General features: G+C 32.4%; 3 protein-coding genes across 3 annotated transcripts; 2 read left to right on the forward strand and 1 right to left on the reverse strand.

The window, feature by feature from the left end:
- Nucleotides 1–287: 287 nt before the first annotated feature.
- LOC106136336 (mitochondrial 2-oxodicarboxylate carrier) lies at nucleotides 288–6,100 on the forward strand. Its single transcript, XM_013336860.2, has 4 exons — nucleotides 288–813; nucleotides 2,418–2,690; nucleotides 2,761–2,942; nucleotides 4,775–6,100. The coding sequence occupies exons 1-4, from the start codon at nucleotides 472–474 to the stop codon at nucleotides 4,890–4,892; spliced, it is 915 nt and encodes a 304-aa protein (XP_013192314.1). The 5' UTR covers nucleotides 288–471; the 3' UTR covers nucleotides 4,893–6,100.
- A 1,042-nt stretch (nucleotides 6,101–7,142) lies between these two features.
- LOC106136332 (uncharacterized) lies at nucleotides 7,143–9,837 on the forward strand. Its single transcript, XM_013336855.2, has 3 exons — nucleotides 7,143–7,530; nucleotides 7,638–8,166; nucleotides 8,327–9,837. Exons 2-3 carry the CDS (start codon nucleotides 7,682–7,684, stop codon nucleotides 9,150–9,152), a joined length of 1,311 nt encoding a protein of 436 aa, XP_013192309.1. The 5' UTR covers nucleotides 7,143–7,530; nucleotides 7,638–7,681; the 3' UTR covers nucleotides 9,153–9,837.
- Nucleotides 9,838–10,380: 543 nt separating this feature from the next.
- Nucleotides 10,381–17,628, reverse strand: LOC106136333 (ecdysteroid-regulated 16 kDa protein). The gene is made up of 4 exons (XM_013336856.2): nucleotides 17,480–17,628; nucleotides 12,792–12,905; nucleotides 12,167–12,285; nucleotides 10,381–11,333 (listed from the first exon to the last, which is right to left on the reverse strand). The coding sequence occupies exons 1-4, from the start codon at nucleotides 17,544–17,546 to the stop codon at nucleotides 11,193–11,195; spliced, it is 441 nt and encodes a 146-aa protein (XP_013192310.1). The 5' UTR covers nucleotides 17,547–17,628; the 3' UTR covers nucleotides 10,381–11,192.
- Nucleotides 17,629–18,308: the final 680 nt, after the last annotated feature.

The following is an 18,308-nucleotide window of genomic DNA, read 5'->3' on the forward strand; positions in this document are numbered from 1 at the left end:
AACTACCATTCATAGTATCATAATCTAAAAATGGAGACACAATTGTTTTGATAAAAACAAAGACTTGTAAAAAGACAAATATAAGGATAGTTACATTTCAATTAAATTTATTTATAAATAGGTAAAACACATGTAACTCATAACCCTATCGAGTACCTATGTGACTGCCATTTGCGAACATAAATAAATACTAATGAAATGTTTATCTATGCAATGATTCTTATTTATTTTACTTTTTCGTTGTCAATGTCAACAGATACCAATGTCAAGAAAAACTACATTTGGCATTTCTCAATAACATTTTTTTGGAAAAATGAGGGAGATGAAAATGTGACTCTCGCTCGCTCCAGTTGGAAATGGATAAGAATATTTTTCTCATTCTTTTTCTTCATTATATGCTGAACGGTTGAGCTCTGGTGTTGTGTATTGCATTTGTGAATTATTTACATAAATTAGGTATTTTCTTATAAAATGTCGGATATTGAAAAGTTTTTTAAACAAGCTGCTATGCAAGTTGGAGCTGGTGGAAGTGCAGGGTTTGTAGAAGTTTGTATAATGCATCCATTGGATTTAGTAAAAACAAGGTTGCAAGTCCAAACTACTGTATCTACAAAATCAACATTAGATCCTCATTACTACACTGGCGTCATTGACTGTTTGAAGAAAATGTATAAACATGAAGGTGTTACCTCTTTTTATAAGGGTATTTTGCCGCCTATCCTAGCAGAGACACCGAAAAGAGCAGTGAAGTTTTTAACTTTTGAACAATACAAAAAGTTTTTTATGTTTGGTTCCAGCCACCCCACTCCTATAGTAAGTTTGATATTTTATCCATACTTTTATAAACATACATACATAAAATCACGCCTCTTTCCTGGAGGGGTAGGCAGAGACTATCTCTTTCCACTTGCCACGATCTCTGCTTACTTCCTTCGCTTCATCTTCATTCACAACTCTCTTCATGCAAGCTCGGCGGTTTCGGGTAGGTACTCTTGACCTGACCCTTTACTTTGATCAAGATACGTTCTTGTTTATACTTTTATAAAACTTGCATTAAAAATGTTTTTGTGTTCTTATTTTTAATAAATACACTCTTAATATATTAAGCCAATTTTGATTATTATTTCTGGAAACTCCCACAAAATAACTGGTTCGGGCGTATTACTTTAACTTACTTAACTACGTAGGTACTTTAAACTTAAGATATAATGTAATCATTCATTAATTCATTTGATCACGTCTATATTCCAAGCGGAGTAGACAGTGCCAGCAGTCTTGAGAGACTGATAGCCCACCAGAATTGAGATTAAACAGTGACAAGTTGCTAGCTCATCGCCTAAAAGAAGAATACCAAGTTTATAAGTCTATCCCCTATTGGCCTTTTACAACATCCGTGGGATAGAAATGGAGTGGTCCTATTCTTTATATATTGGTGCCGGGAACTACACGGAAATGTAAATAAATAACATTCTACATAATATCTTAAGCACCTACTTCTTCTTAGATTTTAGATAGCAACTTTAATTTCAATTCGTTCGTTTATATAATTCTCAGTTTTGTTTACGAACTGATAAATTGCTATAGGTACTGCTATATCTAGTTTCCGAAACTTTACATAGAGATAATATTTACTTTAGAGATATGGGGTAAAACGTAGAGTAGCGATATCGAGGTAGGGTCAGGAATCTCACGAGGATTCTTATATAATTTTTTTTATATAATTTAATCAGTATAAGGGTTATCTAAACTATCTTAACATTGTTTTTGGTTAAGATTGTTAAAACATTGGTATTTTCATGCTGTTTAAAAAACAGCACTCACGATCATTTAAGGGGGGCATAACAAATACCCAAAATTGACCTGTTGCCTACCAATCCGAATCCGACCTGAGGAATACAACGATCTCCTGCTAATAATACATTATTTTTCGTCGATTATACCGCCATAATGAAATAATTACTGTATATATTTGAGGAACCAAAGTAAAAAAAGGACTTTACCTACGATTGAGTTTATTATACGCTAACATGGCAATAACTAATAATGCAGTCACGCGCGTGATACATGTTTATTGTAAGACGTGACCTAAATTAGTAGACTATTGTAATTATGTACCCCTTTTAACTAATTACGAAAAGGAAATTCTTAAGCCTGTAATGGCTGTTTCCAGATTAAATTAGATTCAATCACCCATTATTGAAGGCCTATCGAGGATGGTGTCAGTACAAGTCAATCTGAGCTTCTTTCTTCTAAATGAAGATTAAAGATCCCCTCAATCAATGATTGCTCAACAAACAAATATAGGCAGGTTGAGGGTCATGTTAACACATTGCAGACTGCGTGAAGACACAACAAGGATAATTGATAATAAAGGTCATTCTACTATTTAATTAAATTGAAATCATTTTTCCTTTCAGACCTTTTCTCTTGCTGGGCTTGGAGCTGGTATTACAGAAGCAATACTAGTTAATCCATTTGAAGTAGTAAAAGTAACATTACAGTCTGACAAATCATTAAAAAGTGAATTGCCAAGCACATGGTCAGTTACTAGGAAGATTGTTAGGGAAAATGGTCTGGGTTCTCGAGGATTGAACAAAGGCCTTACAGCAACAATAGCAAGAAATGGTGTCTTTAACATGGTCTATTTTGGATTTTACCACAGTGTCAAAGGAATTGTTCCCGAGAGTAAAGTAAGTAGTACAACTTCGGAATACCTATGAAGCTATTGATCGACTATATCCCGTTAAATTCACATTTTAGGACCCACTACTGGAGTTTGGTCGAAAAGTCCTTATTGGCTTTACATCTGGAGTTCTTGGATCAGTCATTAACATACCGTTCGACGTCGCTAAAAGTCGCATACAAGGCCCACAGCCAGTGCTTGGAGTTGTAAAATATAAATCTACTATAGGAGCAATTTCGTTGGTGTATAAAGAAGAAGGGTGAGTTATAAATTCTATAAAACTTTCTTGATTGAAATATTTGTACTTTTTTCACGTATTTACTGTTAACGCATATCATTGACCTTGTGTTCTTGAACTACACTAAGAGAGTTTGTTAATCTTACAAGTGTTTATGTATTGTGCAACAAAACCCTGACAGTTTTAAAATTATTCCTATTGTAGCGTTGTTTTCTACATTTAATCTATCTTAATTCTTAGTTATATTTTAATGAATTTCATAAAACTTGTACCTAATTTACTATTGGTTTATTTCATTCAAAACTAGAGACATAGTAATACTGTCTACGTGAGAACTAGGCGTTTGGCAAGCTTTATTTGATGAAACTTTATAGTTGAGCACTTTCAATATTTTGTAACAACTACGTTAATCTAACGTCACAATTGTTTTTTTTATTTTTTTACGATGCTCATAAAGTGGCTCACAATGAGCCTTTAGCTATATCAATATTTTCACCCGTAATTTGACTAATATGTCATAGTAAAAATTTGTCCATGATATAAATATACATAGATCTCGAATAAGAGTTACGGAGATGAAAACGTTGTACTGGATGTGCGGAATTTTATGAAATGACGACATAAGGAAGTTCCTTGCGTGGTCTCTCCGCGATACAACGAAGTGAATCGAGGTACTTCGCGACAATCTCCATGTTTGTGGCATGACAGACAAATGCAAAGATAAGCCGAGGAAATATGGCTTGATATTACTAAATTAGAACTACCACACGTGACTGGCACAGCGGTAGCGCGCTTGTCTGTGACATCGGAGGTCCCGGGTTCGAATCCCGGCCAGGACATGATGAGAAACGAACTTTCTCTGATTGGCCTGAGTCTTGGATGTTTATCTATATAAGTATTTATTATTACTATAAAATATAGTATCGTTGAGTAAGTATCTCTTTACACAAGTTTGGAACTTACTACGAGGCTAACTCAATCTGTGTAATTTGTCCCATATATATTTATTTATTTATTTACTCACACACCGCAATAGACTTCAAACTTAGGAAACACGCAATGTTGAAAAAGAGATTAAAATATTTATATATGTAGAATAAACTTTTTGTTTCTTATGACTTTCGTATTTTCACACACATAAAAGACACATAAAGCAGCAAATATGGATATATACATGTATATTACAGAAATATCTTATCCAACGAAGTTATATGAATATGGACAGTGTTTTTAGAATACCAGGGTATTTGGCAACAATCCAAGTTTAAACTACTGGTGCATTACATTTTGAATATCACGAAGATATTTTTGGCTGAAAAGCAGAAATTGTGACTGAACTAAAGTAACATAAAGAAAAGATGTCTTAAATTATTAAATTGAACTAACTAAAATTAATAAAATTGATAAGAATTCCTATTTATTAATTTAGCAAAGCTAGTAAGAAACCATACATACTTTCGTGATTGCTGATTTGTCTTAAATAAGTCGTATCCGTCGTTTTCTTGCGCCCATTTTAAAGTACCTAATAATTGAAGACTTATTCATTTTTCTACAAGAGATTTCTATTTCTTGGTAAGCTTTCACTAGCTGCTTATTTGCGTCTACGTTTGCAAGCAGGGACGAGGTATCTTTTTATCATAGTAGCAGTAAAAATGGTCAAAAATAAGTATCTTCAAAAATCTTAAAACTATATATTTTGTTTTGTAGGTACTTAGGTTACTTTGCACATTAATTAATAAATAAGTGTAAGGTCCAATGACCAAATAAATTTATTTCAACAAATTTCCCAAAATGAGCTAATTCCAAATCAAGTTGTTTTGTGTTTAACATTGTTTATTACATTTACTTTTCAGATACCGTGCTCTTTATAAGGGTTTACTTCCTAAGGTGCTTCGACTAGGCCCTGGCGGTGCTATAATGCTTGTTGTTTATGATTACGTATATCATTTTTTGGAAACTCGTTTTAATTAATTTAATTTTGATATGTGACAAATACATTTTGTTTCTTACTGTGCGAAAAAAAATATTAAGTCGTATTTGTGGGATAAAGTAATTTAAAATCTTACATAAAAACAAAATATATTTTTAATATTATATACTTCACAGTTTAAGACTAGGTACATAAGTACAAAAGTTTTACAGATGTAATAAGTAAATAATAAAATTTTAAATATACATAATAGCATATAATGTAAATTGTATTTAAATGAACAAATGATGATAATGAAAGTAAATACCTATGTTTGAAGTATATATAACTATTTCTATCAAAATGTGCTGTAATATTCCACGTGTTGTTTACACATCATTTATCAAAAAGAAAATAAAGATGTAATATTTGTATGTAGGAACTACCTAATTTCAGAATTTAAACAGCCTTTGTAGTTAAAGTATTGTGCCTTAATGCTTTAGAATGACATTGTTATTACTACGATTCGAAATTAAACTTCTATACTTCGTTTGTAAAAAAAACGTCTGAGAATATTATCACTAATACTATATAAAGTATTGCATAACATATTTACTGTGATAAGTAAAGGAAGTAACACAGATATTAAGATATTTTTAGATGTTATAACATGAGTGATGTTAAAGTTTAAGTGACTAGTTTGGGCTGGTTTTAATGAGCTAGTTCAGTAATCATATCGAAAACAGTATTTATTATTTTGAAATTGCATTTCACGCATTTATTAAATTAATCAATAATATTTTCAGGAGTGCTTCCAACCAAATAAAATTTTGTGCTATTTAATTGTTATATACTTATGTAAAAAACAATATTGCTTATATTTTCTAAATGCATAATATTTTATAACACAGATTTTTAATTAACTATATTTATAAATAACCAGAGTAGTAATACGTAATTTTCCAATATACATAAACAATCGGTAACCTTGGAGAATCTATAATTGAAAATGAATGAAACACCTAACACAAATATTTCTCTATCGAGTGTGGACGTGGTCAGCAGGTCGCATTCTATATCTACACTTTTTGTGTATGTAGTACACACAAAAAGACACTTTTTGTGTGTGTAGTACACACAAAAAGTGTAAATCTCTAGATACCATGTAACAAAAATCTTTCATAAATGGTGAAAACTTAACTTAATTTACTTATGATATTGTGAATTTATTTGTAAGACAAAAATGAATTAAACTTTATCATAATCAATACCTGGTGACCTGTGTTATTATTGATAGGTACCTAATGTAATGTTATGTCGTTTTCCTGTCATGGTCAAATGCCGCTGATAATATGTTAACCCGTTTTTCCCGATCCCGTGGGAATTTCCACAAAATAGTAATTTATGTATTCCAATATTACAAATTTATGCTATGCCAAATTTCGTTAAAATGGGTTCCGTAATTTTGATTTAATATGGAGCTCTTAGTAAGAAGTATGGATCGTACGGTACCTATGGATATATTTATTATATTATCACACAAAACAAAGCGCACGAATTATAATGTCAAAGACAAAGCTTGTGTTTTGTTAAAGCAACTATAAATAATAATAAACAACTAGCTTTTACACAATGCTTCTCTCACTCGTCTTTTGAGCCTACAACCTACAAAAGACTACAGGTTTTTTGTTTCACATTCACAGCAACTTCTGTTTATACCGGGATGGAAGATTCTTAATTATAAATACGTAAAATTTCAAGAAGATCTAGATTTCTAACAGAATAGCCACGAAATTAGCACCACCTACTAAACAGCATCGAAGTAAACGTCACATACAAAAAGCGACGAATTTACTGAACACAAAAAAATATAGATGTAATACCTCGGGAACCTATGTCCTTCTCCAGACTCTTAATTATATATACGTGATATTTCAAGAAGACTAATTTAGTACAGAACCCGTAAAGAGAAACAAATAAACTCACTTTCGGGTTTTAATATTAGTTGGGAAATTGTGATTAACTTCCATATATTTCCAAAGATGTCGCTGTTTTTGGTAGTTTGTGGTAGATCGATAATAGCAATATTTTTTGCATTTTCGTAAAGGTAAAGTACAAACGTTTGTGGCAAGCAAAGAAATTGTAGCTAATTGATCTGTATTGATAGTTATCTACGATACAATATTGAATTATCCTTCGCACCTCTATTTAGTTTGTGCTTCGCACATCCTTCCCTACGTGTGGGGATGTTGATATTTGCATTTCATTGCGGCTTAGTATTGCAGTTATATAGTTAAGACCTTGGAATAACATGTTAATAATACATAGTTATAGCGGAAACCTAGTCTTATATGCAAAAAAGAAATAGTTACATATGTTGTGCAGCTAAGTTTATCCGCATTTTTAAATAGGGCACTAGGTATATCGATAGTATTCAAATCTGTAACGTCAGTGACTTGCTTACTATGATTTGCTTCTGTCTGCCTTTTAAAAAAGGGATGTGTCAAAGTCGTTTATCACATCATTCATTGTTTGTGAATTTGTTGTTCTGTCTGTGTTCTGCAACATGTGTTACAGAAACTAAATAGAGTTGTAAATGAGAGTTGTACTGTGTGCTTGTATTTGTTTTGTATCTTTTGTTGGGTTGGAATTTTGTAATTAAATATTTAATTTTGTGAATGTAATTATCTGAAGTTTAAGGTATGTTAAGTAAAGAGAATGCAAAACTGCAAAGTTATTAAAAAATAGAATTGTTTGTTTTGTTATTCTCTTTTTTTCATACCTATCGGAACTTTACTTTTTTGCAGATATTCTTCGATTATTATTATCAGTCACGTAAGCGTACAAAACAATGGATCAAATAGCTCAAACTCCTCCCATACCGCATATTGTACAAGTTTATCCGCCGGCCGTAACCAACACGAAGATTCAGAGCCCACATATTATTCATATATCACATCAAACTTTGCAAACATCGCAAGGCAAAGTAGCGTATCAACAGAATATGGGTCCAAAACCGCTTCATATACCTGTTTCATCCCATATAGAAATTCAAAACCAAATGATGACTCAAGACCAAATTGTAATGTCATGTCAGCACGTACATTTACAGAATTTAAATCCGCCTTTGCAAGCTCAGATGCATTTAGGCAACAATGATATGGGATCTTCAGTACAGATTGCATCTCATGTCATCTTACCTCAGATGCCTGTCTTCAAACAGCATGTGTTGGTGAATGGAGTACAGCAGCAATATTTTGAGTATGAACCCTACCAGAAACAAGAATGTGCTGAGAAAGTCAACCCAGAAACTGTCGTGCCTGTACAGCAAATTGAGTAAGTTGAATTTGATTTGTTTTTTGTTTTGTTAGTAAATTTTGTTTTTTCCAATAACTAATCTAAATTAGCAGTTAGATTTAAATTGTTGTTATGGATTGTATGTATAGCTAATAGTGTTGAAATAAAATATTAATATCATGCATTCCCACTATTTCAGATGTAAAACTGAAAACACAAAGGAAACATATACACCTCCTTTGAAAAGAACCCGAGGCCAAGTCCGAAATCCTGATAGATGGGCTTGTAATGTTCGCAAATTGAAACACCAGAGAGGGGAAGCCTATATCAGTAGAAGAGGGAAGTATGTTCCAGAGAGGAGAGTACGTAACATGAAAGACTGCCTTCAATCGTGCAAGTACAAATGCAACGAAAAAATTTGTGATATTGATCGTGAACATATATTCAAAGCATTTTACTCTTTGAACGCAAATGAAAAGAAACATTTTCTTTTAAATACTACTGAAAGAAATTATGTCAAACATAAAATGGGTGAAACCAATCACAGACGCAAGTATTCATTCAAGTATTTCTTTCTAGTAAGAGCGGTCAGGTATACTGTGTGTAAAAACTTTTATTTAGGGACCCTCGCAATATCCCAAAAACCTATTTATAATGTGCATTTGGGAAAATCTGAAATGAACATACCAAAGCCAGATGGTCGAGGATTGTCTGAAGCCAGTACCCATAGTCTTCCACCTGAAGTGAAAGAACGGGTGAGGCAACATATAATGTCCTTTACCACAATAGACTCCAAACCTATAAAACAGTTTTCAAAAAAGAAACAGTATTTAAAACTTTCTTTGACTGTAAAACAAATGTACAATATGTATTTTGCTGAATGTAGCAAAGAGAACTTAGAACATGTCAAAGAGTCAATGTACAGGAAAATTTTAAAACAAGAATTTAACTTGCATTTCAAGAAAATTAAAAATGAACAAGAAGTCTGTTGTAAATGTAAAGGTGTCATCAAGAAAAAGTCATAATGCTTATTATTTTTAACAGTGCCGGGAACCACACGGCAACAAATACAAAAAAAATAAGACCACTCTATCTCTTTTCTATGGATGTCGTAAAAGGCGACTTAGGGAAACGGCTTACATTCTCGGGATTTCGTTTTTTAGGCCATTGCCTAATATTGATATAGAATAGTGACATGTCACTATTTGAATTTCAATTCTATCTCTAAGTCTAATAGCTGAATGTGGCCTATCAGTCTTTTTAAGACTGTTGGCTCTGTCTACCCCGCAAGGGATATAGACGTGACCGTATGTATGTATGTTTATATTTAAGTATCTACAAATGCTCAATCAACTTAAAATGCAGACTTATAAGAAAATTTTCTATTAATGGGTTGTAAAAAGAGTGAATTAGTGTATAATTGATACTCAATTTGCATTGATAGCATTACGAAAGAATAGTAGATTGTCCTATTTGAGGTTGGATTTTTATAAAGATGACTGAATTATATATAAAAAGAGATTATTTATTAGGTTTATTCAATTGAAGACAGTGTGTACTCTTGTGCAGTTAAAAATACATATATGAAAACATTTTAATTGGTACAAGTAATAAATTTTGTCTTATATATATAAGGTCTATACTTTCATATGCTAACATCTGTGCCAATGATTTTAACAAATTAATGTTCCGCCTATCAATCTTTCGGTTTTTTGTGGTAAGATTGCATGATGCAAATGATTATAAAACATATTAAATATGTGCTGGCTTCTTTGAGCAAATACATCATTTGATTTCTGTTTTAGAGGGCTTGCAAACTAGAAGATTATAAAGGAATTATAAATTTTGCCAAGAAACTAGAAGTTATTTTCAGAAACTAGCAACTGTCCATTTTTAATTGAATACTCAGAAAGTGCCTATCCCACTAGACCCATTGAGATTTAATTTAACTGAGATGATTTCGTTAGTGCCATTTGTCACATGGGACGAAATTGTCCTGATTGTCCCAGGATGAAAACTTAGGACTTAACTCAAAACTCAAACAGACTGGTGGGATAGACCAAGGTATAGAAAAAGGATAGAGAAGGTTTTGTCAATCTAAGAGGCTCAATATTATGCTCTCCATGTAGCGTCATATTCATTTATCCACTTATCGAGTAGATTGAAATCATTCAAATAAAAGAGACCTGAACTTTGTAAAACATTGAGTGGTGTCAAAAAAAATCAGTGGTTTGGAATTTAAACAAACTATAGTTATGTTGTTACTTCATTTATTTTTATATTACCTTTGATATTATAATGTAGTGGTATGAACAATTAGGGCAAGATAACTAAAATTGATCACAGCTTAATATAATACTTACTGAAAATTAAATGTGTATATAACTTTTTATTTCATTAACATTGTCACATTCAATATAAAGTTTTGTGGCCATAATGGATCGACGAAAGACGACATCTGGGAAATAAAAATATATTTTGGTACCTATTTGGAATTATCTTTCAGTAGTACATAACATAGATTGATGCCTGTATTTTAACGTCATACTTATTAAACATAAACCAGGTCCCATAGTAGTCAGACATTTGAGATTTGGTGCAGGGTTTTAAATTGTTTATCCTTTTTTTAATAGATATACACTTCATAATTTCGCCAAAATGAGCCAAGCAAAGCGCAAGGGCACTACCTAACTTTCGTCGTAAGGTTTCGTCGTTTTTTTAACCCTATAACTTTGGTTTGGATGATAGTTAAATCGTAAGTATTGAGTAAATTAAAACTTTACATACCTAACAATATATCAGCGAACACCCGCGTATATGCGGAAACAAATACAAAATTACGTTTATGTACTCAAATAGGTACATACTATATACCTATTAAGTTAAATGAATCATTACTTTCGTGAGCGTTATTTTAAACAAAAATGTAATTTGTTCTTTTAATTATACTTATTGTATTTTTTAAACAATAAACCGCTTTATCATCTATGGAGACCACGATGACTATGGTATCACGAAAAATAGAAATCTTTCGTGGGAGGTACAAATAAGTAGAAGGTTTTAAATTAGTGGATCCTAGCTGGGATCAGGACGCAGACGAGATCTTCTTCGTCCTCATTCTTCAGCTCCCATTTAACGTCGACTTTAACTTTAGGGTAGGACTTGAGAACGGGCATCGATGTCTTATAATGAGCTATGTCGCCAGCCTGTAAAACAGAATAAAAAAATATGTATTTTCACAATACAATATCAACAAATCTCTTCCGCTGATGAAATTCAATAGGTCATCATCCTTCTGACGTTATTCTCTGTAGCTTCATCATCATCACCTTTGAAGAGCTCGAGGTCCGCCTCCGACTTTGTTTTAAATTCGATAAATATTGCGAAGTAATTAATTTATACAATACAAGGCATCAACCGGTGATAACATGTTGTTTGTATACCAACTTATTAGGCCATGACAAACAACTTAAAATCCTAATTAGTTTATCTTAGGTCAAGCCGGAATGTACGTTACCCAGCAGTCCGGCTTGACCTTATTAACCATCTTTTGCTTTCACACATTAATTCCTAAAGTTAAAATTACAAATCTTAGCTCTTTGCTTGATTATCTATTGCGGAAAGATGGGAAAGTCTTTGTCTTGGTTTCATTTACATTAAGGGCACGATGGTATACTCAATAAGAAACTTAGGTTTCTTATTGAGTATACCTTCGTGCCCTTTAAAATCGATACATAAATTCACGCCTTTTTCCCGGAGGGGTAGGCAGAGACTACATCTTTCCACTTGCTACGATCTCTGCATACTTTCTTCGCTTCATCCACATTCACAATTCTCACGAAAGCGGAATTAATGCAATGGGAATGAGAGCGTTAAGGAGTATGATCGGTGTAAAATTGAGTGACCAGATAAAAAACAGCGTGATAAGGGAATGTTGTGATGACGTAGATGTAGTAACAGGAATAGAAAAGGGTATGTTAAGATGGTTTGGTCATGTGGAGAGTATGAATGAAAGCAGGATGACTAAGCAGATAAGAACCTTCAAAGGACAAGCGAGTCCATTTTCCTTGCAGGCATCGGGCTGAGGCAGCGGGAAAGGTACCGGGAGATTCATTATGACGCCGTGCACTTCAGTTGTGATGCTTTTGACGTCTTTGCCTGAAAATTAAGTTTTTTTTATGTAAATGTGAAGCTCGTGATTGTAAGCAGAAGATAATACTTATTTGACTGTATTCCCGGTTGTATTATTCAGATGGAAGTTAAGGTTTCAAAGCCCGGGGTCCACTAGATATCTATAATTTGCATTCGACGAGGTTGTTGTTTTCCATTAAGCGCAGAGCAGTGTTTATCAGAATAAGTTTAAGAATAGGTTAAAAGAACAAAGAGAAATTAACCGTGACCTTGTAGGTATAGGTCCTCCTTATCTTAACAGTGCAGAGATGTTTATGCATTTCAGTAAAAAAGAACTGACAAAATTGACGATAGGCGCTACTATAAGAAATGGATCCTCTCAGTACTATTCAAACCAAAGCTGCATTTTATAGGAATAATCAGGCGATTGGATATAGTTAGGTATATATTCTCCAGTTTTCGCGATTTTGTAAGTTCTGTTAAAAAACTATTTGAGCGTCCTTCAAAGTATTAAATATATTTGTTCAACGTACTTGGTGTGAATTCAATGGTGATGGTTGCATTGGAGTTTCTCCTGAGAATGCATTCTGTGGCGTCGTCAGCACATCCACTCACGCCAACGCTCTGCACAGTCGCTAGCTTTGAACCTGTGACAGAAAGAGTATTGTTAATAATAACATAATCATCATCCTACAACTTCTGTTCACGATCCAGGAATGGGTAAGTAAGATATTAATACGAAGCAACTATCGTCTTACACCGTTTACCATTATCCCAGTTGGGATTACTAAACGTGAATAAGTATGTTCTCTTAGTCATCTCAAATCATCTCAATCAGAAAGTAGGTACTGTTAAAATGTTAAATGACCTAAAATTTGAGAAACCTCTTTCTGACCCGTGGAACACGAAAGAAGTATTCCATGGTTAACTTTTCCATGATTATATTGGAGGTACCATATTAAAGTGGACGTGAAGAGACCTTCCCCACTTGTACTTACATTGCAAACGGTGGTAGATCATAAATCACACTAATAACACTTATTTGAAATTGCTATTGAAAAAATAAGCGAAATAATATATAAGTAAGTAGATTACATAAACTTAGTTTTGTCTCTATTTGCATCGGATAACAAAACTCTTTATTGTCTTTCTATTCTGTAAATAGATCATGAAAACAATCATTCTATATACAAAACAGAATCTTTGGAAATTGCATAAATGTAACCAATTGTTTGAAACAAGGACGTTCGATGAACATGGACCTATAACTACCTAACATACAATCGATTGTTGCTTTCCAAATGACTGAATCCCAATGAAGTTTTACCACAAAGTAAATTAAATTAGTATGTACCTACCAGTTACAGATTTCCTGCTAGTCGTGCCGTAGATGTTATTGAAACTACATTGCGGCTATTTGACGTGTAAGTATGCCAACGCCATCGAGAATTATTATAAGTGTTATAATAAGTTATATTATATTTTTTATTTAGAATTTTATTTTATAATTACGTATTCAAATTACACAAAGTGAAACTTTGGAAGTGATATCACCAAAATGATTTTCAGATATGAAAACCTACGAATTATTTTTAAATTAGCAATTAATTACTCGACTGCCATTGCCTATAACACTCGTATAATTTGTGCCACGCATACCTATCATTAGAAAATTGTATGTATTAATTGAAATTTGTGTAAGAATAATTAATAAGAATGATGTAAACAATATTACTAAGGATTCTGTAATAATCAAGTTAATTTAAATCTTTGTAAAAGCTCTTTATAAGAAAACGTGGCAAAGTTTGCAAGATAAGTGATAAAATGTTGTGTTCTTTTTGAACGGTCCTTCGAGCCGGATATATTTTTGGTTTAACCTTTTTTTTAATAATTTCAAACTTTAAGATAGCTGTATATGTAATTTTTATGAAAATGAAGGAACTTTTTTTAGAAAACGAACGGCACATTTTTCATGTTATATTTTTTTGGCAAATGTGGTAGAATAATTATGTTGTATAAACATTTAACATGATGTATGTACCTACTTCCCCACATTTGTTTTGAAGCTCGTTAAATATGCATTAATCTTTGTACATTTGCTAAATGATAACGTTTAAAATTATCATAACGAGTTCAATGATACGATAAATAACATGCATGCAAAAATGTGACATTATATGAGGCGTATAAAACAATTATCTATTTGTCTTCCGGTGACCTTTTGACCTAAGGTCATCTAAGTGCACACGTGCCTCATCACACCGACAATGTGGCGAATTTCATTCGATGTCGTATGACGTTGCAACATGCGTCACTTAGGCAAGTAGTTTGTTCAGGGTTATGTCTTAACTTGATTACAAACAAAATCAACACGCCAAATACACGCGCGAATTTTGCACCATCTACAAAAGAATACAGGTTTTTCGCAAATCTTACGGGAACTACAGTTTTTACCAGGATAAAATGTACTTATGTCTTTCTCCAGAGACTTAATTATATATACGAAAATTTTTAAGATTGGTTCAGTAGATAACGTGTGAAGGGACAACAAACAAATAAACTTACATTTATAATAGTAGTTGGGATTGGGCTTAGTATCTACTTAAAATTAAGAAGTCGGTATCTACCTAAAAGTAAGAAGTATCAATAGAACAGGTTTAGATTTAGCTGAACCATTAATTCAAAACATTAGTTTTTGATGTTAATTAAGTTTGATTAGGTATATAGCAGTATGAAAAAGTGCCAGTATAGGTATATACCTATACTGGCACTTTTTCATACTGCTTTCTCTTAAAAAAAATCAAAGGTCCAGTTGATCTAAGACCTCTTCTGACGGCTGAGATAATGATAATAAATTGATTTGTTTTTATTATTTTTAATGGTTTATTAGGTACTTTATTTCACAAATTCTATTTATAAAATATTATTAGTAAATGGAAATATTAGTTTGTTTAAAGAAAAAAAAATTGTTGTTTATTTGATTAATGAATGTCATCATTATTTATTTTTACTACTGTTTCGAGATAGATGAAAAGTTGGTCGAATGATATCAAGACATTCTATAAAGAATGGATGGAGAAGTCGTTGCGTAGAAATGTAAGACAATATTGGCAATTGTAAGGCAATAAGGCAAATTGATCAGCTGTGGGACAAAAAAATATTTTTATATCATAAGTAAAATATTTCTAGTTTTCTAACAGAGGTTACCTATGAGGTATGCAATTTTTCCGGTTCAGGGTAAATGCGGTCACGGTAGAATGAACCGATACTTTACGGTTAACGATGTTACATTGCAGTAACAATACAATAAAATATACCTGAGCAGCATCGGTGGTCTAATTGGTCGGTTTAAATCCTCGATCGTATACCAATATTTGAATACTAACCGATGCTCTTACGGGGAGGGAAAACATCGTGAGGAAATCTGCACATTCAGGCAAATGGATGTGCAACCATGGATCCAATACGTAAATGGTTAGGTTAGGTTAATGTAAATATTGGATGAAGTTGAAAATGTGGTGAAAACACTACATCTTTATTATCTTACCGTTAGCTCAGCTGTGATCACTTTGAGGTCGAGCACGTGGTTTGCATTAAAACATACATACGTATAGGTATCATATATACGATATCATCTTTATCCCTATCATATGTTCCCCTAACGGGGTAGACAAAGCCAACAATCATGAAAAGTATGGAATTGAGTTTGAATTGATCTAAAGCCAAGTAAATCACGTATCCATATTTGATCAGTTTTAGCAGTTGAAAGCCCTTTTCCCCAGCTTTTTGCATTTGGTATGGTTCAGTTTTCTAGTCAACCGGACTATAATAGATAATAACTCTCATTTGAACAGTTGATCGATCCTTAGTTACCTGTTACGATATCAACAAGAAAAAGATGGAGTCCACTCTTTAATATAACAGGGTTTTACTAAATAGAGATATAGAATGGTAGATGATCAAGATAAGATCTAAGAAAAAACAAATACTTACCTACATAACAAAAACATATTCGACGCAGATAACTTTTTGTTTGTGACGTGGGTTCCAGTTTGCGGAGGTAATTATATTATAAATCATATAATACCTACCAATTTTATGCTTAGTAAAAAGTTGTACGCAGTGTACTGAATGTACTCAATTATTGTGTCTATTTTCGTAGGTTATATTATCAAATATAACGGGGACAAAGGTTACGAACTCTTTAAAATTAGTAAAAAATATAAACAAATAAATTTACGTGAGCAACGTACGCATAGTTTAAGACCATTTTTGATTAGATTAAAATAGATCAGATAGAAATTATTAAATGTTCCAACGATGATTACATTTGCTGTTCAACTTCTCAAAAAGCTTTAGAACATAATTTTTTTTAGTTAGGTTGATTATGTGGACATACAAAACTTCATCATGTTAAGAAATTTGATTGATAGAAAATTTTATTTTTATTAGTACCTTTGCATTATATGTACCTATATACCTATGTAATTTTTATACTGCTCCAAAACTTGAGTACTAAGTATATCTAATACATCATGTATCAACAGGTAAATGAGTCAACTATTAGTGTAAGTAGACAATACAAATAAAAAGTAACAAAGATTAACAAAAAGAAATATAATTGTACTGTCATATTGATTGATACCACAATGCCAACTAATGTGTACAAATCACACGTTAGTTGAGTGCATATCGTGTAGGTTGTAGGTGTATATTAAAAAGATTATACTGAATCAAGTAAGTGTAATTGTTTGTAGTACGTACTTTATACTGGATTTTGTAGGAAGAAGGATGGAAATTTGCAACATTTTACAGGAATTATCTGATAAATGATAAGTTTTTCTGATAAATTCATAATAAAACTAAGGTTAGGTATAACACAAACGGTCGAAAAGTAAAAACGTAAATAAGTAGTTTTGATAATCGCACACATATAAGTAAATATCACTAAAAATATATTGTCTGTAAAAATGAATATTACAGACGATAACTACACATATAACACATATAAACATAATAAGGTATAAGTATACAAAATACTCATAGAGGAAGACTCTCAATGTGTAAGTAGCGGTCTATGTTTCGGTGTTCACTCATTCATACTAAATCGTTTGTAAGCGGAACTTCAATTTATCACAATAATGCTCCAGTTAAACGCAATAACAATCGAATTTACTATCAAACAAAGAATACAAAAAATATGAAATTCATAAATACTTACCACAATCCGTGTAAAATTTTGCATGTGTACTGGCCAGTAGCACGGAAACGGTAATTAAAAATAACATGTTTAAAAAAATGTAATCGCGCGCTAACGATAAAATGTGATTCCGACTCGCGCGTACTTGATAGACTGGCCGATTGAATGGACTGTGGCGATCGACCTTTACTGCTTTATAAAATGCGTCCGAGCATGACAAATACTAAATTGGAGTCAGAAGGTGAATTAAGTTTATTATATGGAGTATGATTCCATCGGGGTGGTTTGCTACGGTTTTGATAAGAAGTTATGACTGAAAATGTTAAAACTCGAAATTTTACAGATTCTATTGCGCGTCGATGTGGTATATTTAAAGCTTAAACATTCTTGCCAAAAAGAAAAGTCATATTATAGTCATATCTGCATTATAATAGGTAAATATGTATAAAATTTAGAGGAAGAAATATCAATTTAAATTATATTAATATTAGGTATAATACTTGACTCCTCTGTACAGTGGAATAACATTCAATCTTTGCAGTCTTCATGGCTAGGACGGAAGAACATCGCACCATTTGCATTGTTTCGGTAAAATCGACTGCATCACATATACATTGCGAATTAAGTACATTGAAACGTGACTTAAATGCTTTAGAGGACAACAGTGAGACTTCGAAACAAATGTGAGAAATCGCAATCAAAGTATTCCATCAGACCATCGATATTATCTTATACTGTGTGATATTAAGTATACCTAATGTTATAGTACCATTGTTCGCTTTAGGGCAGATTATTGTACCGCAATGATGTGACTAATGGTTTTATTGAAATTGGGTACCTATAGACGAGA

Source organism: Amyelois transitella, chromosome 15 (genome assembly GCF_032362555.1).
Source record: "Amyelois transitella isolate CPQ chromosome 15, ilAmyTran1.1, whole genome shotgun sequence".
Lineage (NCBI taxonomy): Eukaryota > Metazoa > Arthropoda > Insecta > Lepidoptera > Pyralidae > Amyelois > Amyelois transitella.

Excerpts from the sequence above, each read along its gene's own strand:
- LOC106136336 (XM_013336860.2), top strand. The coding sequence starts at position 472 with ATGTCGGATATTGAAAAGTTTTTTAAACAAGCTGCTATGCAAGTTGGA. Across the intron at positions 814-2,417 it reads CCAGCCACCCCACTCCTATA|ACCTTTTCTCTTGCTGGGCT; the intron begins GTAAGTTTGATA and ends TTTTCCTTTCAG. Across the intron at positions 2,943-4,774 it reads TTGGTGTATAAAGAAGAAGG|ATACCGTGCTCTTTATAAGG; the intron begins GTGAGTTATAAA and ends TTTACTTTTCAG.
- LOC106136332 (XM_013336855.2), top strand. The coding sequence starts at position 7,682 with ATGGATCAAATAGCTCAAACTCCTCCCATACCGCATATTGTACAAGTT. Across the intron at positions 8,167-8,326 it reads GTGCCTGTACAGCAAATTGA|ATGTAAAACTGAAAACACAA; the intron begins GTAAGTTGAATT and ends CCACTATTTCAG.
- LOC106136333 (XM_013336856.2), bottom strand. The coding sequence starts at position 17,546 with ATGTTATTTTTAATTACCGTTTCCGTGCTACTGGCCAGTACACATGCA. Across the intron at positions 12,286-12,791 it reads CACCATTGAATTCACACCAA|GCAAAGACGTCAAAAGCATC; the intron begins GTACGTTGAACA and ends CTTAATTTTCAG. Across the intron at positions 11,334-12,166 it reads GACTCGCTTGTCCTTTGAAG|GCTGGCGACATAGCTCATTA; the intron begins GTTCTTATCTGC and ends TCTGTTTTACAG.